Source organism: Kryptolebias marmoratus, linkage group LG4 (assembly GCF_001649575.2).
Source record: "Kryptolebias marmoratus isolate JLee-2015 linkage group LG4, ASM164957v2, whole genome shotgun sequence".
Taxonomy (NCBI): Eukaryota; Metazoa; Chordata; class Actinopteri; order Cyprinodontiformes; family Rivulidae; genus Kryptolebias; species Kryptolebias marmoratus.
In genome coordinates, this window is record NC_051433.1 from 3,904,551 (window position 1) to 3,921,235 (window position 16,685).

At 38.8% G+C, this 16,685-nt stretch overlaps 3 protein-coding genes across 5 annotated transcripts in view; 2 read left to right on the forward strand and 1 right to left on the reverse strand.

The window, feature by feature from the left end:
• LOC108244900 (DNA damage-regulated autophagy modulator protein 2) overlaps window positions 1-2,093 on the forward strand; it is a 7,653-nt gene extending 5,560 nt beyond the window's left edge. For both annotated transcript variants that reach the window (XM_017431440.3, XM_025009432.2), the window contains exons 7-9: window positions 230-312; window positions 547-639; window positions 1,190-2,093. In XM_017431440.3, the coding sequence (XP_017286929.1) occupies window positions 230-312; window positions 547-639; window positions 1,190-1,315 (302 nt within the window). In that variant the 3' untranslated portion in view covers window positions 1,316-2,093. The remainder of the gene's footprint in view (window positions 1-229; window positions 313-546; window positions 640-1,189) is intronic.
• A 300-nt stretch (window positions 2,094-2,393) lies between these two features.
• Window positions 2,394-9,690, reverse strand: lg4h6orf89 (linkage group 4 C6orf89 homolog). The gene is made up of 8 exons (XM_017431435.3): window positions 9,534-9,690; window positions 7,688-7,961; window positions 6,768-6,933; window positions 6,121-6,269; window positions 5,742-5,893; window positions 4,888-5,023; window positions 4,647-4,770; window positions 2,394-4,275 (listed from the first exon to the last, which is right to left on the reverse strand). The coding sequence occupies exons 2-8, from the start codon at window positions 7,874-7,876 to the stop codon at window positions 4,193-4,195; spliced, it is 999 nt and encodes a 332-aa protein (XP_017286924.1). The 5' UTR covers window positions 7,877-7,961; window positions 9,534-9,690; the 3' UTR covers window positions 2,394-4,192.
• Window positions 9,691-10,190: 500 nt separating this feature from the next.
• nfs1 (NFS1 cysteine desulfurase) lies at window positions 10,191-16,526 on the forward strand. Of its 2 annotated transcripts, XM_017431423.3 has the most exons (14): window positions 10,191-10,346; window positions 10,760-10,926; window positions 11,346-11,422; window positions 11,830-11,946; window positions 12,047-12,130; window positions 12,432-12,584; window positions 12,661-12,754; window positions 12,869-13,003; window positions 13,602-13,759; window positions 13,846-13,951; window positions 14,116-14,197; window positions 14,282-14,365; window positions 14,656-14,745; window positions 15,074-16,526. In XM_017431423.3, the coding sequence occupies exons 2-14, from the start codon at window positions 10,821-10,823 to the stop codon at window positions 15,135-15,137; spliced, it is 1,350 nt and encodes a 449-aa protein (XP_017286912.1). In that variant the 5' UTR covers window positions 10,191-10,346; window positions 10,760-10,820; the 3' UTR covers window positions 15,138-16,526. The 2 variants fall into 2 exon arrangements, with proteins under 2 accessions (XP_017286912.1, XP_024865209.1); XM_025009441.2 differs by lacking the exon at window positions 10,191-10,346 and having other exon boundaries at window positions 10,561-10,926.
• The last annotated feature ends 159 nt before the right edge of the window (window positions 16,527-16,685 follow it).

The following is a 16,685-nucleotide window of genomic DNA, read 5'->3' on the forward strand; positions in this document are numbered from 1 at the left end:
GTAATCATCAAAATTAAACGAAATAAACATTTGAAATATATGAGTTTGTATGTAATGTATGAATATAATATACAAGTTTCACTTTTTAAATGGAATTACTGAAATCAATCTACTTTTTCATGATATTCTAATTTTATGACCAGCACCTGTAATACCCGAATGTGTGCTGTCCTTTGTGTGTCCTTTAGTTCTGATTGGGTTTGATCTGTTAACCTTAACCGCCTGTCAGTGTTCGTATCGTCCGTCATCATGTACAGCGTTTTACAAGGCATTGACGTACCTCGTAAACTCCACTGGAACCCCGGAGAGCCGGTCAGTATTTCTCCCTTTACTGATGCTCGAACAAACCTTACAACCAGAATTAGATCTTCTTAAATTTACCTGAATTCTCAGATCTTCAGTTATTAAATAACAGAAAAGGTCCTGTATCGGGGTCTCTTTTTGTTGTTAATTCTGATGATTCTCCGACTCTGTTTCATCTCTCACTAATAAGTTGTTAACATTAATAAAACTTATAACAGAACATTGTTGTTTGTTTCTCTTCAGGGTTATTTAGCACACATGTTCAGCACAGTGTCTGAATGGTGTCTGGCCTTCTCCTTCATCAGCTTCTTCCTCACCTACATCAGAGACTTTCAGGTATCTGATCTGTTTCAGTCCACAAAGCTGATCCTGAACCTCACATTCCTCCGACTTTGAATTGACAGATTTACGTTTTAAAGGATTTGAGCCTCAGTCCAGGTTGGATGTGAAACTCATTGCTGAGCCATAGGAAAACAAACAAACAAACAAACAAACTAACACTCGGTTCTGTTTTCAGTATCAGGAGGTGTTGACGGACAAAAATGGTTTTAATAAATCAAGTTTAAACCAAGTTAATAGAAAGTTTGAGAAGCAGCAACACAAATAAACCATAAAAGGTGCAGACTTTGCCTTCTTTGCTGCGTTCCGTAACAACAGATTCACATGAACTCTGTTCTCTCACAAGACATGAAGGAACACAAACCACTTCTTCCTGTCTGCTGCTCTGTCACAAGACATGAAAACATTTTTTAAACAGATTATCAGGTTAAACTAGTTAGAGTAGTTGTAAATTTAACCTCCAAAAATGGCTGCAAAACAGTCATTTCCAGGATTAGCAAGAGTCTGATTTCACCAAAGAAACATTTTCTTTTGTTTGTCTTTACAGAAAATAAGTTTGCGAGCAGAAGTAGATTTGGCGAGCAGCCACCTGTACGACGCGCTGCAGGAAAGCATCAACACGTCTCGCCGTAACAAACCGTCGGAGACGTCTCCGCTGCTGGCAGGAACATAACAACAAGGCTGCCTTCGAGTCTGCTTTTACCCCTTTTTTTAAAACCTTTTTTCTTAACGCAGTTTAAGCTTTTTGGATAAAGAGTCTGGTGTCTTTTAAAAATCTCAGGGCACCCAAACATATCCTCCATCCAGTTGTACTGTATGTGGTCAGATATCTGGAGGTGAGCAGGTTCAGCTTTACTTCACCTTTGAAGTGAACTGAAATATATCTGATTGAAAAATGAAAACTGGAAGGAGAAATTGTATTGTTATTTGGGCGACCTGACCCTGAGAATGGAAATTTTCTGCTTTTGCACTTTATATGCTTTTATCACATTTTAATCGTTTGTCTTCTTCTTCCTGGGGACCTTTCCTTGAAAAGACGGATACAGCTGATGTATTAGCTGACTCGAGTTTTCTCCTAGCAGGTTTTCTGTCATTTACCTGCATCCCATTTACTCTGATCCTAATTTACTCTGACTTTAAGGTGGAAAAATTGCAATAATGATCCGTAGGTTCAAACATGTCATATTCCTAAAACAAAAACTGTTTACACAGGCAGCTTGTGATGTTTTTAACACTGAGAGCTTCTTTCTTTCTTTGCAGCCTTAGATTTGACTTTACAAGCACTAATTCTGCTTTTTTTAAAACTTTATCAGTAAAAATAATAAAACGAGCTCCTGTCAGTCAACTGAACAAATCAACAAATATTTTTATGGGATCAAACTTTTGTTCTTTGCACTGAAATCTGTTGGACGTTACTAAAGTTCAGACTAATAAAGCTGGGCGACTTGTTTGTTCTGATTCTTCTTCATTATTAATTATTATTATTCAGTTTGTATCACCTCCAAACATTTATGATCACATCTCATTTTAATTAGAAAAATAATAAACTCAGACTTTATTTCTCCTGTTAAAAGCTTTTTTAAGTTTCATTGGGATGTACTGCACTCCAGATGTTACCTGATAAACTTTCAAACATAATAAAGTTTAATTATTAGTAAATAATATTTGTCTTTAAATTACTGTTCTTTGTGCAGTTTATAAACCATTTTAAATAAGAGCTGAGACTCCATTTGACAAAAATACAACACAGGAAGAAGCTGAATGTTTAATTTCTTTTCCATAAAAGTATTTAACTTTCTGCAAATCAGTATTTGTTGTTGTAATGATAGAGATTTAAAATGCAGAAATGTCTATTTAACATGTTAACTTTGGCAAACATCATTTCTCAATAATGCACAAAATATATTCTCCATTCCTACTTTACCCTGAACCTCAGCAGGAACAATTAAAATATATTACAAGATGTTTTCTGAAATCAGTGATTTAACATATATACAATCAAAACAATAAATAAGTACATTGAAATGGGAGAAGCAGCTTTGTATAACATGAAATCAAAACCTTTCTGCTGTTAAAGGGTCAGTTCGGACATTTCTGCCTCTGCTCGAGTTTTACAAACAGGAAAAAAACGTTTCATAAACCTAAGCTCCAAATAATCCACAAAACAGGCAGAGGAAGTCACAATATTATTCAATTTAACAAATTAAAAGCCTCCGACCTTTAAGTTTGTTCTGAATTTAAAGTAAGAGGCATCATTGCATCATTTCAAGCTTTGCTCCGACAAACTCATGAAGCTTTCACTGTTAAAACCAAGACGTTAAGTTATTTAAAATCAGTTAACATAAGGCTGCTTTAAGGTTTTTATAAGTACTTTTGTAGCAGCTTAGATGTAAGCTCAATAAATCCTTCAACAGAAAGCTGTTTTCCCAAAAAACTTTAATTCTTTTTCCTTTTCTCTCTTATATATATATATATATATTTTTTTTTTATTTTTTTTTTCCTCATTTAAACTATTTTACTGAGACTTACAGAAAGTATATATGTCAGCAAAGTTTGACCTTGCTGACAAAGTGCTGTGCTGTGCTGGAGAAAGCTGTGGCTGTTTACCAATAAAAACAAACAAACAAACAAAAAAATAAAGAGTAGAAGGCGAAGCTGTCGGTGTGTCTCAGACGTTCAGCAGCTGATGGACGTCCATAAACGTATCAGAAGAACATAAAAGGGACTGAAATGAGTCCAGCTGAAAATCTTCCTCAGCTCTGACTTTTCAGCACATTATTAATTATCACAGAGTAATAATAAGAGTAATGATGGAGCCTCCTTACAGCTGGACACTTTGTCTTTCACATCAGCAGCCTGAGAGGAAAACGTATTTTGGCATCAAGTGGTGAAAAAAAGTTACAAGATTAGCTACAAGAAGAGGCCAAACTGTCATCAGTAGAGCCAAATAAATAAATGGCCTGCTAACATTCAGTCAGTAATCGAGATGACTCTCAGGGCTCCCACAGCTCCTACTGAAGACATTTATCAGACTTTGGCACACCAAAAGTAAAAAAAAACTAAACATACTAATTCTTAATCCCACTAGTGTTTAATTCTTTAAGCAGGGATGTCACCTGTTTTAGATCACTGGTCGAGGTGTAGATGGTGGCAGTGATCCTGAGGCCTAGGACCTGTAGGACTCCTTCTTTATTTATTTTTCTTGATTGCTAAAAGATCAGCTTAAAGCTGTGGCACAATCACAGATGTGCCACAGCTTTATCACGGAGCCAGAAAGTCACGCCTTAATCCTCTGAACTCAACCGCTGAGGTCACCTGTAGGAGGTCTCTTTTTTCCAAAATGAACTTTTATGTGAAGTGGGTTTCATTTCTCAGAGAACGTTCTGGGTGTAGGGCGGAACCTGGACCTGAAAGGTGCTCTTCAAAAGACCAGCAGTGTTAAAAGGCAACAACAGGCAGAGACGTGGAAAGGCCCACAAGCTCCAAAACCAAACGTTCCCAGGTTGATTTGTGCATCACATCCCACCCTGAGCTCCGCCCCACCTGAGGGCTAAAAGGCCGATCCATCACAGATGATGTTCTGACCGCGTCCGGGGAACAGCTCCATCTGCCAGTACCGAGGGTCTGCGTACACTGCACAGGCCAGAGGAGACAACCGTCAGTGAAGCATCAGGACCAGACTGTCAGCTGGTTTTAGGAATCAGGTGAACAGAAACAAAAAACTATCACTAACTAATATAAACAGATAAAACCGCAGCTAAATATAAAAACACTGCAGGGTTCTCTTTATTACAATTAATTTGAACTAAAAACAAATTATGTCACAATATTACACAACACAATTAATTTATGTAAAGTATAAATGATGTGTACAAAATAATAAAAATCTGCTTATTAAATGATACTCCTGAGCCACTCCTCTTATTTCTTTAAACATTTGACTTCAAAGACTCCTGCACTTTATTTTAGGCTTTCTTCAGGTGTGTGTCTGCAGCAGGACTTGCCCATGTCTCCAGGGGACAGCCACAGGTTGAAGGAGCTGCAGTGTTTCTGGCACCGTTGGACAGGCAGAACTCGGACAGTTGGCAGCCCCTCTCCCACCACCAGCCACCCCAACACCCTGACGCCCTGAAACACACAAACCAAGTCAAAACAAAGCCTGAGCTTTAGTTTGTAGTTAGTCAAAGCTCCAGAATGTCTTTATTTAAACTGCAGTTCTGTTTGTCCTTCAGTCTCTGGGCTCACCTTGCTCTGGGAGTTAGTGCTGTGAGTGACCAGGCAGCGCTGCAGGATGGTCCCAGCACTGTCCAGCAGGGGGCAGAGCTCAGCCTTTGGGAAGAGCCACCTTAACACCTTCTCCCTGGTCCCAGAGCTGAACCTCCTGCAGGAACACAAACATTATGCAGCTTGTAAATGGATTAGCATCTGCTAAACAAAAGAGGAACATTTCTGAACCAAATTAACAAACATTCTCCAGAACATCTCCAGTGTTTGAGTGAAAATGGCTTCAGTATACCTATAACACCTGACAGTTGGTTAGAGAGGCACTGTTAGCTGCAGTTTCCTCCAGCACCCATTTGAGATCTAAGATTTGGTGTCTTATCTGGAGCGTTAGTTGGGCTTCGGCTCTAATTAGCCCTGCTCTTCATCAGGAAACAGGTTAAAGAGCCTGAAGTGCCAAAAGGAATCCCATAGTCAGGAAAGCATTCAGACCAGCATGAAACAATATTTTTTAACAACAACAACAAATCTTAGAGGAAAGTCTCAAATGTCTTTAAGATAAAATCTAATTTGATGAGACTTTATCTGCTGCTGTGTCCACTTGTGTGAAATGAGGTTTTACAGTTTATGTTCTGCTTTTTTATTACTTTTAACAGTCAAGTAAAAGACACACAACTTCCTGAAATAACAGTCAACTGGAAAAAGAAGAAGTATTTCTACTATCTGCTTTATTATTAAATTAAACTAATCCTCTCAGATCCACATAGTTCTATTTTAAAACACAGCAGCCTGAGGAATCGGACCTGTTCTGTTTAAACAGACTCATTTTCAGAATCAGGAGAACCACGTGGTTGTTAAACATGGACACAGATTCATACCAGAGCAAAGTGAAGTTGGCAGGTCCCTGAGGGAGGCCGAGGTTCTGGTTGTGCAGGCCGTCGTCGTCCTCTAGTAAAATGGACATGGAGTCCGGATGGGCCAAGTAGAGCTCCTCGAGCTGCTGCCGCTGGACGCTGAGGGACTCCCCACCCTGCAGGGGGAGGATTTTAAAAACTTTAACTGTAAACACACTAGAATCTAACAATGATAAATGTAAAATAACTACAAATGATACACAGGACACTCAAGATTATTCCAAGAAATGTGGATAATGCTTCAAAAATTAGCTAATTATACAACTCATACCCAGAAAACTAGAAGATGTATAAAAAACTAAATGCCACTTCAGATGATGCATCTTTATTGTCCAGTTCTGACCTTCAGCAGGACAAGCTGTGGCCCCCGTCGCAGAGTCACAGTCCCTCTGAGGCTCTCTGGGACTTCCAGCACCGAGGAGATCTCTGCACATCCCGAACAGTTGACCAAACTCTGCCTGAGAGAACCGGCGCTCCACCACTCATGGAAACCTGCAACACAAACACAATGCTGCTGGGAAACATCTGTGTCTGTTTGGGTTAAAGCACGGTGAACAGGAGGCAAAAAGAACAAACCAGCATTTAATCAGAGCACTGAAGAGTAAGATCCACAGCAGCTTATAAGCAAGTCACTACCATCGACAGGTGTGTTTAGATTTTGTTTATTGATACTTAACACTTTCACTATTAACACTGTTAACATGGCTCATGTTTTTGGAATGTCTGATTTGAAAGAAACTAGCAGAAAAGCTTCTGCTGCTGAGAATCTGTCTTGTATTGTGCAGTAAAAATGCAACAATAAGATCTCACTGGCATACACCACATGATTCATGTAATTCCTGTGGCAAATGAGCTGTTACCACAACACAACTGCTTTTAATGCTAAGCAGCAATGGAGTTTTAATTAGATGATGTAGACCATCGACATTTTGCATCTGTATGAGTTACTGAGGCTGAAATAAATAAATAAATAGAGACATTTCTTCCCACCTTGCAGGTTATACTTCTTGGCAATGGGTAGTGAGAGCAGGCGGACATGGCTGAGAGGGGACGACCAGTTATAACAACCCAGGTTGACCAGCCCCAGCTGAGGGGCGTTCTGGGGGTAAGTGAAGGCAAGGACCACCATCAGCAGGATCCCCATGGCCACAATGAACTACAACACAACAGAGATGTTAAAACACTGAGAGATGACTCATTCTTCAGTGCAAACAAAATACGATTAGCTGGACTGTTCTGAGCAGAATGGAAACTTTCTGGATACTTTATTTAAAATATGGAACTATTTACATATGTATGCAGTCTGTCAAACTTCTTATTTAAACTACAAACCTGTTTCTGTAAATAAAACAGAATGCAATAATTTGCAAATCTCATGAACCCAAAAACCATTTGATGATATTATAAATCGTAGCTGTTAGGATATTCAAAGTCTTCTTATTCTTGTGTGGAGGGTCATTATTCTTTCCTTCTGACAGATTCAGCCTCTCTAAAACGTTCTTTTTACAGCCGGTCCTTTCACAGACCTGTTGCCAGTTGATCTAATTTGTTTCTAAATGCTCAAGCAGCTGTTTATTTGTACCGTATTTTTTTACAACCTTTAGTTGAACCCGTCCCAACTTTTGAAAAGTGTTATTGCCATAAATTCAAAATAACTTTTTACTATTACTATTTTTTTTTAGTTTTAACATTTGATATGTTTACTATGTTCCATTTTGAATAAAATTTGGGTTTATGAGATTTGCAGATCATTGCATTCTGTTTTTACTTACATTTTACACAATGTTTTACACAATTTCTTTTGGAATTGCGATTGTAAAAGACCAAATGCTCACAAACACTGTTTGTGTTTGGATGACTCTTTAAATAATGAACCCATCAGATTTTCCTGCTGACTGCAGATTTCTCACCTTGATGGTGGCCCTCAGTATGGGGAACTGTGGAGGTTCTCTTCTGGGCTCGTTGGTCTCCAGGACCTGCTTGATGAACCTCTCGATCTCCCTCTCTGACATGCCGTAGCGGTAGCCCGACTGGCGGAGGATGTCGATGCTCTCAGACAGTTTGTCGTAGATACACGGCTCACTCGTCACCGTTCCCATGACGACGGCGGTGTCAACAGCACCTCGGTCAAATATGTCGGTCTTCAGCAGATGCAGGCTTCAGGGTCATGGTGTCAGCTCACCCCTGAAACCACCCCTGAGTTTAATGCCCATGTTGTAACTTTCAGGACCAGCTGATTACAGTAACACTAATATAAGCACTGAAGGAATAAATAATTATAAATATCTACTTAGTTTTTATTTATGTTTATAATCATCTTGATTTAAAGATTTGTGCAGATTTAGATTTTTATTGCTTACTGCTGACGGTCCAAAGGTGGGTGATAATGTTTTGTCTGTGTGTGTGCTCTGTGCATCCATTTGTTACCAAAACATATCGTTAACCAGCAGACGAGTTTTAATGAAACCTTCGGGAAATAATCATTAGATGCACAAATAACATGATTAACTACTGGAGCCAAACCAATTCCAGATGGCTACTACAGCTAAATGACCTTACAAAACACAAAAATTGTCATATTTTAGTCAGTGTTACAAATATTGTGCCAAACTTTGGTGTGGTAGTAGCTGAGGGCCATTCACAACAAATACTCCAAATGCTACTCATTTCACAAGATCTTTGCTTTCAATTTTAGCATTATTTTGTTAAAGTCAACCCTGTTTGTCTGATTTTAATTAAACTTTAAAAAAAAGTAATCACTAGATGTACATCTACAACTAATCAATTCCATTCAATGTTTCAGCCACAGCTAATCAACATTGAATGGCTGAATTCAATTTTACAGATATGGAGCTAAAATTTGATGTGGTAATAGCAGAAGTTAATTTACAACACAAATTCTGAGCACAACATGAGATAATAAGGTGATTTTAGTCTAAAACTGGGATGAAAGTCAGTGAACAATGTTTATTCCTTCAAGGAATCTTACTTTTTGGCTTCATTTATAATTTCACAGCTTTTGGACTACTCACAATTAAAAAGGATATCTTAATAAATAAAACTTACTGCTTTGAACAGTTCCTATTTGGGAGTCATTATCAACTCAAAAACTGAAGGAGTGAAGGAAGATAAAAAAACAAACAATTATGTCATTTTATTTTAAAGTATCTGATGTAATTTGCAAAAGCATTTTCCCAGCTTAGAGCAAAAAAAATAAATAAAGGATTCTCATCTTTGTCTCCTTTCAACTTTAACTTCAAATCTTGCTGTCCTTCAGAGGAGGTGAATCTAAAGGTTTTGCTTTTAAACTTGAATTAATAACATCTTCGACAACATTGTCCCACTCAAAAAGACTCTGTCCCCCAACTGGTTGATTGGATCTTCTCTGTCTAGGTTTAAATAAACACAATGAGTGCAGCATATTATGACAAACACAGTCTTTAACCTATAGATGGCCTTTGCTCAAGAGGCACACAGGAGGTGTCGACATTTGCAGATCTATCTCGTAAAAACAGGAACGACGATTATGTATCCGGACTGCAAAGCCGTCAAAAACGTGACCCACACCCTAATTTGCAGGTAATAATTTATTCAGAGATAATTAGTTGTTGGTGCAAACAACGTAAAACCAAAATGCAACTGTTTTCAACCGAAAATATCTCACAGGTTAGCTTGTCTGATGATTAGCCATGTTAGGTTCTGACACAACTAAACACAAATTTATAAAAAAAAAAAACTAAAACAGGAAATCCTCACCTCAAGGCGAGATCCACCGTTGAAGTAAAAACTCTCATTTCACAAGCTCTTTCCTGAAATAACTATTTTTTTCTATAAAAAAAGAAACTACAGGTCGACAGTCACACACGACTAATAAATACGAGTGTTTCTCCTCTTCTTCTTCTTTAGTTTTCACATTAAAATATCAACTATGTTGTGCAACAGCGCCACCTGCCGGTAAGGAGCACGGTTCTGTTTTCTGAGCAAAAGAGCACATTTTCAATTTTAGATATTTAAAATAAATAATGATTTACTTCTACAATGTTTATTAATGCATAACTTGTATTATTTTCTTTATTACCTTTGCATAAAAAGAAAAAAAAAAACAAATAAATTGTGGGTTTCAATTGCCTCTGAAGGTCTAAATAATGTTAAATATTTAAAGATTTCTAAAAGGAAACATTATGACATGAGCATACAAGTCATTATTTAGTACCGCCTGATGTGGATCGGTAGGTGTCGTCAAACAAACAAACAAAAAAATTATATTTTGTTAACATTTTAATGTAGCAAATTTAAAAATGCCTTTACTTCCGCTTTAAACAGAACCAAAACAATACAGCTCGGCCAATGAAAGCTCAGGTAGCCCACAGGAAGTTCCGCCTCCTTAGTTTCGGTTATTGCGCAATAATAAAAAAAACAAAAACATTAGCAGAGCGTCTAAACTCACGAGGTTACACAATGGTTGAATAACAGAGACTGACGTAAGACATAAAAGTTGCTCATTATGTAAAAAAAAAAATTAAATGCAACATTCTTTATTCGACTTTCCGCTTTAGGAGCAACCATTTGGTGAGTTTTTATTTTTACTCAGTCCAGTTTGTTCAGGTAACAGATTGCTTTTGTATTAAAGTTTTTTCTTTACATAAATAGGTTTTACTTGTGTAGTTTATTATTGCAGTGTGATATAGGGCTTTAAATTTGTTAATTTCATTTATTACCAGCTGTGACGGGGTCCCACTTGATTAGTTTGGGGGCGTTTTAAAAGTTTTATTTTGACAGTCAAAACCGGAAGCCAGCCATTGTCGCGTTAACTAACATTGATCGAGTCAACCTGGATGACTGGCATCGATCTGTTTAACATCAGAACTTTACACGCATTTAACTTACAAAATATATTATTTATGCCCTACGAAAACCAGCTAGTTGAACGAGAACAAATCAGTTCGCCCTATTTTTTGTTTGATTGTTTGTTTTGGTCGCAGGCAACGTGTTGGTGTTAACCGAGGTCAGCGGGGCTTAAACTGAAGTCAGCCTGCCGACCAGATGCTTTCCCCGGGAAGGACCGTCTCCTCCCGGCTGCTGAGGCCGGCCTCGTGGCTTCCCTTCCGGCTGGGCTCTGAGCGAGGAGCCGCCAGCTCTTTGCAGAAAGGTAACAACAACCAGGAACTGACTGGCCTGTTCGTTTCTCTTAGAGAAGCTAGCATTTAGCTAATCCCAAAGTGACGCAGTTTGAAGGGGGTACAAGAAACTTTACAACACCTGTGAACTGGGCAGTAATCGTTAAGGGATTTAGGCTGAAAAATGCATAAATACTGTTTTACCCACTTTAAAGCGAGCAATCTAAATTACTAATAGACTCAAAATAATAGCCAGTAATTTTAATTCTTGATTACTAGACGTTTTATCAAGTTAAAAAAGCTTTTTTTTAATTCTAATCTTTGTAAAAAGACAAAGTTAGAAGCATTATTTGAACATGTCAGACTCTAGAAAGGGTTTTTAACATAGACAAATGGAAAATGGAAAAATGGAATGTCACAAAATAAATTAAACTGCTTTTCTTTGCTGCAGAGTTGATCAAGAAACACGAGCTGGGGAAAGATGAGCTGCGGCCTCTTTACATGGACTTCCAGGCGACCACTCCCATGGTAACCATCGCCAATGTTGGGTCAATTATCTAACAGGTCCTGATAGATTGTTTAACCGTGCATCGTCCTTTAGACCTTCAAGGTGCAGAATCTATTGATTATGGTACTCCTTTTGTTGTGGCAACAATTTTAAGGCACTGTGGACCAAGTTTTTATTTACATCATCCTCTCTAACTTGTATATTATAACTTTTATTGAAGATATTACTGCTTTGCTGTTTTCCCCTGCTCATTTATTTGTGCACACGTGGAGCCCAGCATGTCTTCCCAAACAGCAAAGTCTTTGTTTTGTAATTTAAAATCAAAGTTTGTGCATCTGTTTGTGTGAAGCAGCACAAAAATGTTGCAGCTCAACATGTCTGAGAGTGAGCTATTATTATTTACATTCCTGTTTTACTGTTTGTTTAGGACCCCCGAGTGCTGGATGCCATGTTGCCCTACCAGGTGAATTACTACGGTAACCCACACTCCAGGACTCATGCCTACGGCTGGGAGAGTGAGAGCGCCATGGAGAAAGCCAGGAAGGTACAGACACGTTCAGTTTGCACGGAGAGCTTTTCCTTAAATGTGCAGTGTGGGATATGAATGTAGTTGTTGACTGTGAGCTGTTTGTTTCTCCGAGCAGCAGGTCGCTGATCTCATTGGAGCCGATCCCAGAGAAATCATCTTCACCAGTGGAGCCACCGAGTCCAACAACATGGCCATTAAGGTACCAACATGTCACTCCTCTTCATCATCACACACTAACATCATCCTGCTATCATTGACATTAAGTATTGTTCTGAACAAAAACCTCTTATTCTTACTTTGTAGTAAAAACAGTTGCTGCAGCTTATAAGAGCACGTATTCATTGTAACACAGCAGTGTGTTTTCAAAGAATTGAGTTTTGTAAATAAGTTAAGCATTGAAACAAACTGAGAGACAACAACTATAAGAGGAAATCCTACGAGGATGGACTGAAGGAAACTGGGTCCAAACCCTCCTTTTCTCTCCTCTTCGTCTCCTGCAGGGCGTGGCCAGATTCTACAAAACCAAGAGGGGTCATGTGATCACCACACAGACCGAACATAAATGTGTCCTGGACTCATGTCGAATTCTGGAGGCTGAAGGTTTCGATATAACTTACCTTCCAGTGCAGAAGAATGGACTGCTGGACCTGGAGGTACAGATTAAAACCCGTTCAGACGGATAACTTACAAACATCTCTGTGTAAACTCTGGGTTTGTTCCTGTCTGCAGCTGTTGGAGGCCTCCATCCGCCCCGACACCTCGCTGGTGTCAGTGATGACCGTCAATAACGAGATTGGAGTCAAGCAGCCCATCATGGAAATTGGTAACCACGGCAACACATTATTTTTTTATTTAATACATCATTAAAATGATTGATCCTTATTTCCTGCTGCAGAATGAATCATTCTGACCGTCGCTGCACCCTTCTTGTTTTCAGGCCAGATTTGTCGATCCAAAGGCGTTTTTTTCCACACGGACGCTGCTCAGGCTGTTGGAAAGATTCCCATCAGTGTCTCTAACTGCAAGGTTGATCTGATGTCCATCAGTGGTCACAAGATCTACGGACCCAAAGGTTAGTACTGTTAGCATAAATAATTATTGTTGGTGTATCGTTGAGCAAGTGAAGTCGTTCATTTAGCGTCTTTTCTTATAAACCGACAGGTCAACAATACCTTAACCAAGAAACTAGAACTCCTTCTGTAGAGATAGAAATGGCTCAAATATTTAGACAAAAATGATACACAGAAAAGGTGATGGATGCAGATGAAATGCTGAAAATGTTGCTCTTTTAAAATGAGAAGTGAAATGGCGAAAACATCTCCCAGAAGCGTTTTATAAACTTTAATGTAATAAAATTAGCCTGAGGCTATTCACACCACAGAACCCCTCAGTACCAAAAGGTTGTCTTTATTTTATTTCTTTTTTTGACACCATTATGAGAAATGAACTCAACATACTGTAGAAGAATTATTTGTGTCATGTTATCAAGACATCTCTTAACTGATCTGCAGTTTTTACATTTACAGAAATAAGCAGCAGGTATATTATATTATATATTTATATATATTTTATAAGATAGATTTCCTGGACTGAAAGCTGCTTTCTGACTCTGTGGTTCTTCACATGCTGACCAGCATATAAGATAAAATTTAACATGTTTATGTGTGCAGGTGTTGGTGCCTTGTATGTACGACGCCGGCCGCGAGTCCGTTTGGAGCCACTGCAGAACGGGGGCGGGCAGGAGAGGGGTCTTCGCTCCGGCACCGTTCCCACTCCGCTGGTTGTCGGTCTGGGAGCTGCCTGCAGCGTCGCCCAAAAGGAGATGGAGGTAAAATCAGCCTAAAGAAAGCCTGAGTAAACCACACACTCATATACCCAGAGACTAAGTGTGAATCTGTGTGTGTGTGTGTGAAGTACGATCATCAGAGAGTGTCCATGCTTGCTAATCGACTGGTCCAGAAGATCATGTCAGAGATTCCTGAAGTCATCATGAATGGAGACCCAGAACAACGTTACCCCGGTAAAATCAAGGACATTTAATGATATTTTGCATTATTTAGCCCCTCATCTGATCCTCAACAATCTTAACTAATTCCTGAGTTTGTGATTTTTCTCCCTGAGGAAACCTAAACCTCAGGGTTGTTTTCAGCACTCTAATCTCACCCTGTGTGTTTCTATTTCCAGGCTGCATAAACCTTTCCTTTGCCTACGTGGAGGGAGAGAGTCTGCTGATGGCTCTGAAGGATGTTGCTCTGTCATCTGGAAGGTCAGAGCCAAACTTTTAATCGGTGCACATCAGGTTTTGTCCTTTTGTTCCCCGTTAAAGCTGAGTGTGTCTGTGTGGGTGCAGTGCTTGTACGTCAGCGTCTCTGGAGCCGTCGTACGTCCTCAGAGCCATCGGAACAGACGAAGACCTGGCTCACTCCTCCATCAGGTACAAACACTCGATGTTCCTAATAATATCTTTTAGTTTTAATTGTAATTTAACAATATTTTTATTTTCAAGTGATTTAAAGTTTAATCTGTATGTTAAAACTGATCCTTCAAACGGTGCTGCTGCAAAGTTTTGTCCTGTTTCTGATGAGAATTTAGCTTTTAAACAAGTTTATAATTCAAACTGTGTTGTGCAAAAAAGAGGTCAAGCTACTCAAAATTGCTTTTCAGTAACTTACTGTGAAGCAGAAACATTTTGTAGGTGAATTATAGTTCGTGTTTTTGTCGTAGGTTTGGTATCGGCAGGTTCACCACAGAAGAAGAGGTCGACTACACAGCAGAAAAATGCATCCAGCAGGTCCACAGACTCCGAGAGATGAGGTCAGTTCAGTTGGCTTTTATTTTGGTAGTACTGTATCTAACTAGTTTTGTGACAGTAACACCCCGAGAAATAAACCACAACCTTTCAAACTTAAAAAAGTGGCACAATTTGATCAGATCCAAATGAAATCTTTGTTTCTCACTTCACCTTTTTCCACTACAGCATCTTTTTATACAACTTTTATTTCACTCATTAACTGTTATTATTCAGTTCCCCAGTTACCTAATAAAACACATGTTGACTGAAAGATATTGCACAAATCTGGTAAAGTAAGCTTACGATATCAGCCACCAATGTTTCTTTTTTCTTTCTCTTTTTGTCTTGAAGTCCTTTATGGGAGATGGTCCAGGAAGGCATTGACCTGAAGACTATCAAGTGGTCGCAGCACTGAACTCTGTCCACTTCCTGCCTGTTTCCGAACTGCCCAAAATGATTAGAGTTTCAAGAGATTCTTGGAACGATTTAGCTTTTTCTTCTTCGACACAAACACGCACAAACTTCCTGTCCGACTTGAAGTCTGTTTGTAGCTGAAGCTCCTCCGGTTGCTGTCAGGAAATGTTGCTCGGAGTCGACAGACAACACAGCAGTTTCTGAGAATAACAGTCATGGGGAGAAAGTTATGAAATGTTTAGTGAGGGGACCCACTGGGAACGAACTGCTGGCAACTCTTAGGCTTTGACAATAAAAAGATTTCCTGCAGGACTTTTAGCTCACTCAGTTTGTCTGAGGAGACATAAAAGAACAGAGAATACAACTTGTAGAATATTCATCACATGCCTTTTTTTGAACAAAATGTAAGATAGGAGAGACGAAACCTTTACACAGATTAAAATAATGTGAGTTAAAAATAAAAATGGCTGGCTTATGTTGTGCCAGCTCTAATTTGTTTTGCATCCACGTTTGTGCCACATGTCGACATGCACCCATCTCACCGTCTCACACAGTGTTACAAGCAATAAATATGTTTTTGCAGCAAAACCTCATGATGCCTTTAATCGGCATCTGTTTTGGTTTCACCGATTTACTGATATACTGTTGGAATGAAGCTGGTTAAAAATTAGTTCTCACTTTACTGAAACCTTAATGGAAATGGATCAAATCTGTAACACGAGTTCATGCAACACAGTTAGGAGAAGTCAAATGTTGTAAATTTTGGTTACAGTTTATGTTACAGCTGCAAACAGGCATCTGTATACAAGTATGGTGCACTCTTTGTTTTTAAAAACATTTATGACAGAGTGAGCCTGATGACTGAGCTGTGATACCATGAACCTGACCCACAGATCTCTGACTGTGGGGCTTCATGTTGATGAGAAGAAGCAAAAGCTGGAGACAGCAACTGAGTTCAGCAGGAGTCATTTCACTAATCCATCAACTAATTCTTAAGAGTTGTCATTTTTCCTGACTAATTGTCAGGTTAGATAGTTTCCTTCCTGTCTTCTACAGCAGCTTCCTGTCAGTCAAACACCGTTAACAGCATCAGTTTCATGTTTCAGTCTGAAACTTTCCACAAGGCTGCAGTCCAGCTTAAAACCACCAAAGACATTTTTTTAAGACCGAGGCAACAAACAAGTAAGACACTCTGTGTCATATGTGTCTGCTGAATGAAATCTGAAGGTTGTCAACATAAAAATTTGTTTGATATATGTGCAGATTTTCAAAATGTTTTGTTTGTGGATGTTGTCAGAGTTTCAAGCTGTTGTAATTTATTAGAGCTTCCATTGTCACCTGTTACACCCGTCACATCAGCATCCAATAAAATTGTTGCTTTATGATTATGCGACGTTTGCAATTTTGTGCTGTCTTTTTGATTGACTATTGTAACTTGAGCCTTTCTTTGAGTATGTGAACAAAACAACTATCTAAAAGACAAATTACCTAAAAGTACAGATTTTTTTTACTTGCATGCAACAAATTATAACATATTTCTGGTAATTGA

What these genes read in the sequence shown, in the direction of transcription:
- lg4h6orf89 (XM_017431435.3), bottom strand. Translation starts at nt 7,876, where the DNA reads ATGGGAACGGTGACGAGTGAGCCGTGTATCTACGACAAACTGTCTGAG. An exon ending in CAAGAAGTATAACCTGCAAG is followed by an intron (nt 6,270 to 6,767) that starts GTGGGAAGAAAT and finishes TTTGTGTTGCAG; the next exon opens with GTTTCCATGAGTGGTGGAGC. An exon ending in GCACTAACTCCCAGAGCAAG is followed by an intron (nt 4,771 to 4,887) that starts GTGAGCCCAGAG and finishes TGTGTGTTTCAG; the next exon opens with GGCGTCAGGGTGTTGGGGTG.
- nfs1 (XM_017431423.3), top strand. Translation starts at nt 10,821, where the DNA reads ATGCTTTCCCCGGGAAGGACCGTCTCCTCCCGGCTGCTGAGGCCGGCC. An exon ending in TCGCCCAAAAGGAGATGGAG is followed by an intron (nt 13,760 to 13,845) that starts GTAAAATCAGCC and finishes GTGTGTGTGAAG; the next exon opens with TACGATCATCAGAGAGTGTC. An exon ending in CACAGACTCCGAGAGATGAG is followed by an intron (nt 14,746 to 15,073) that starts GTCAGTTCAGTT and finishes TTTGTCTTGAAG; the next exon opens with TCCTTTATGGGAGATGGTCC.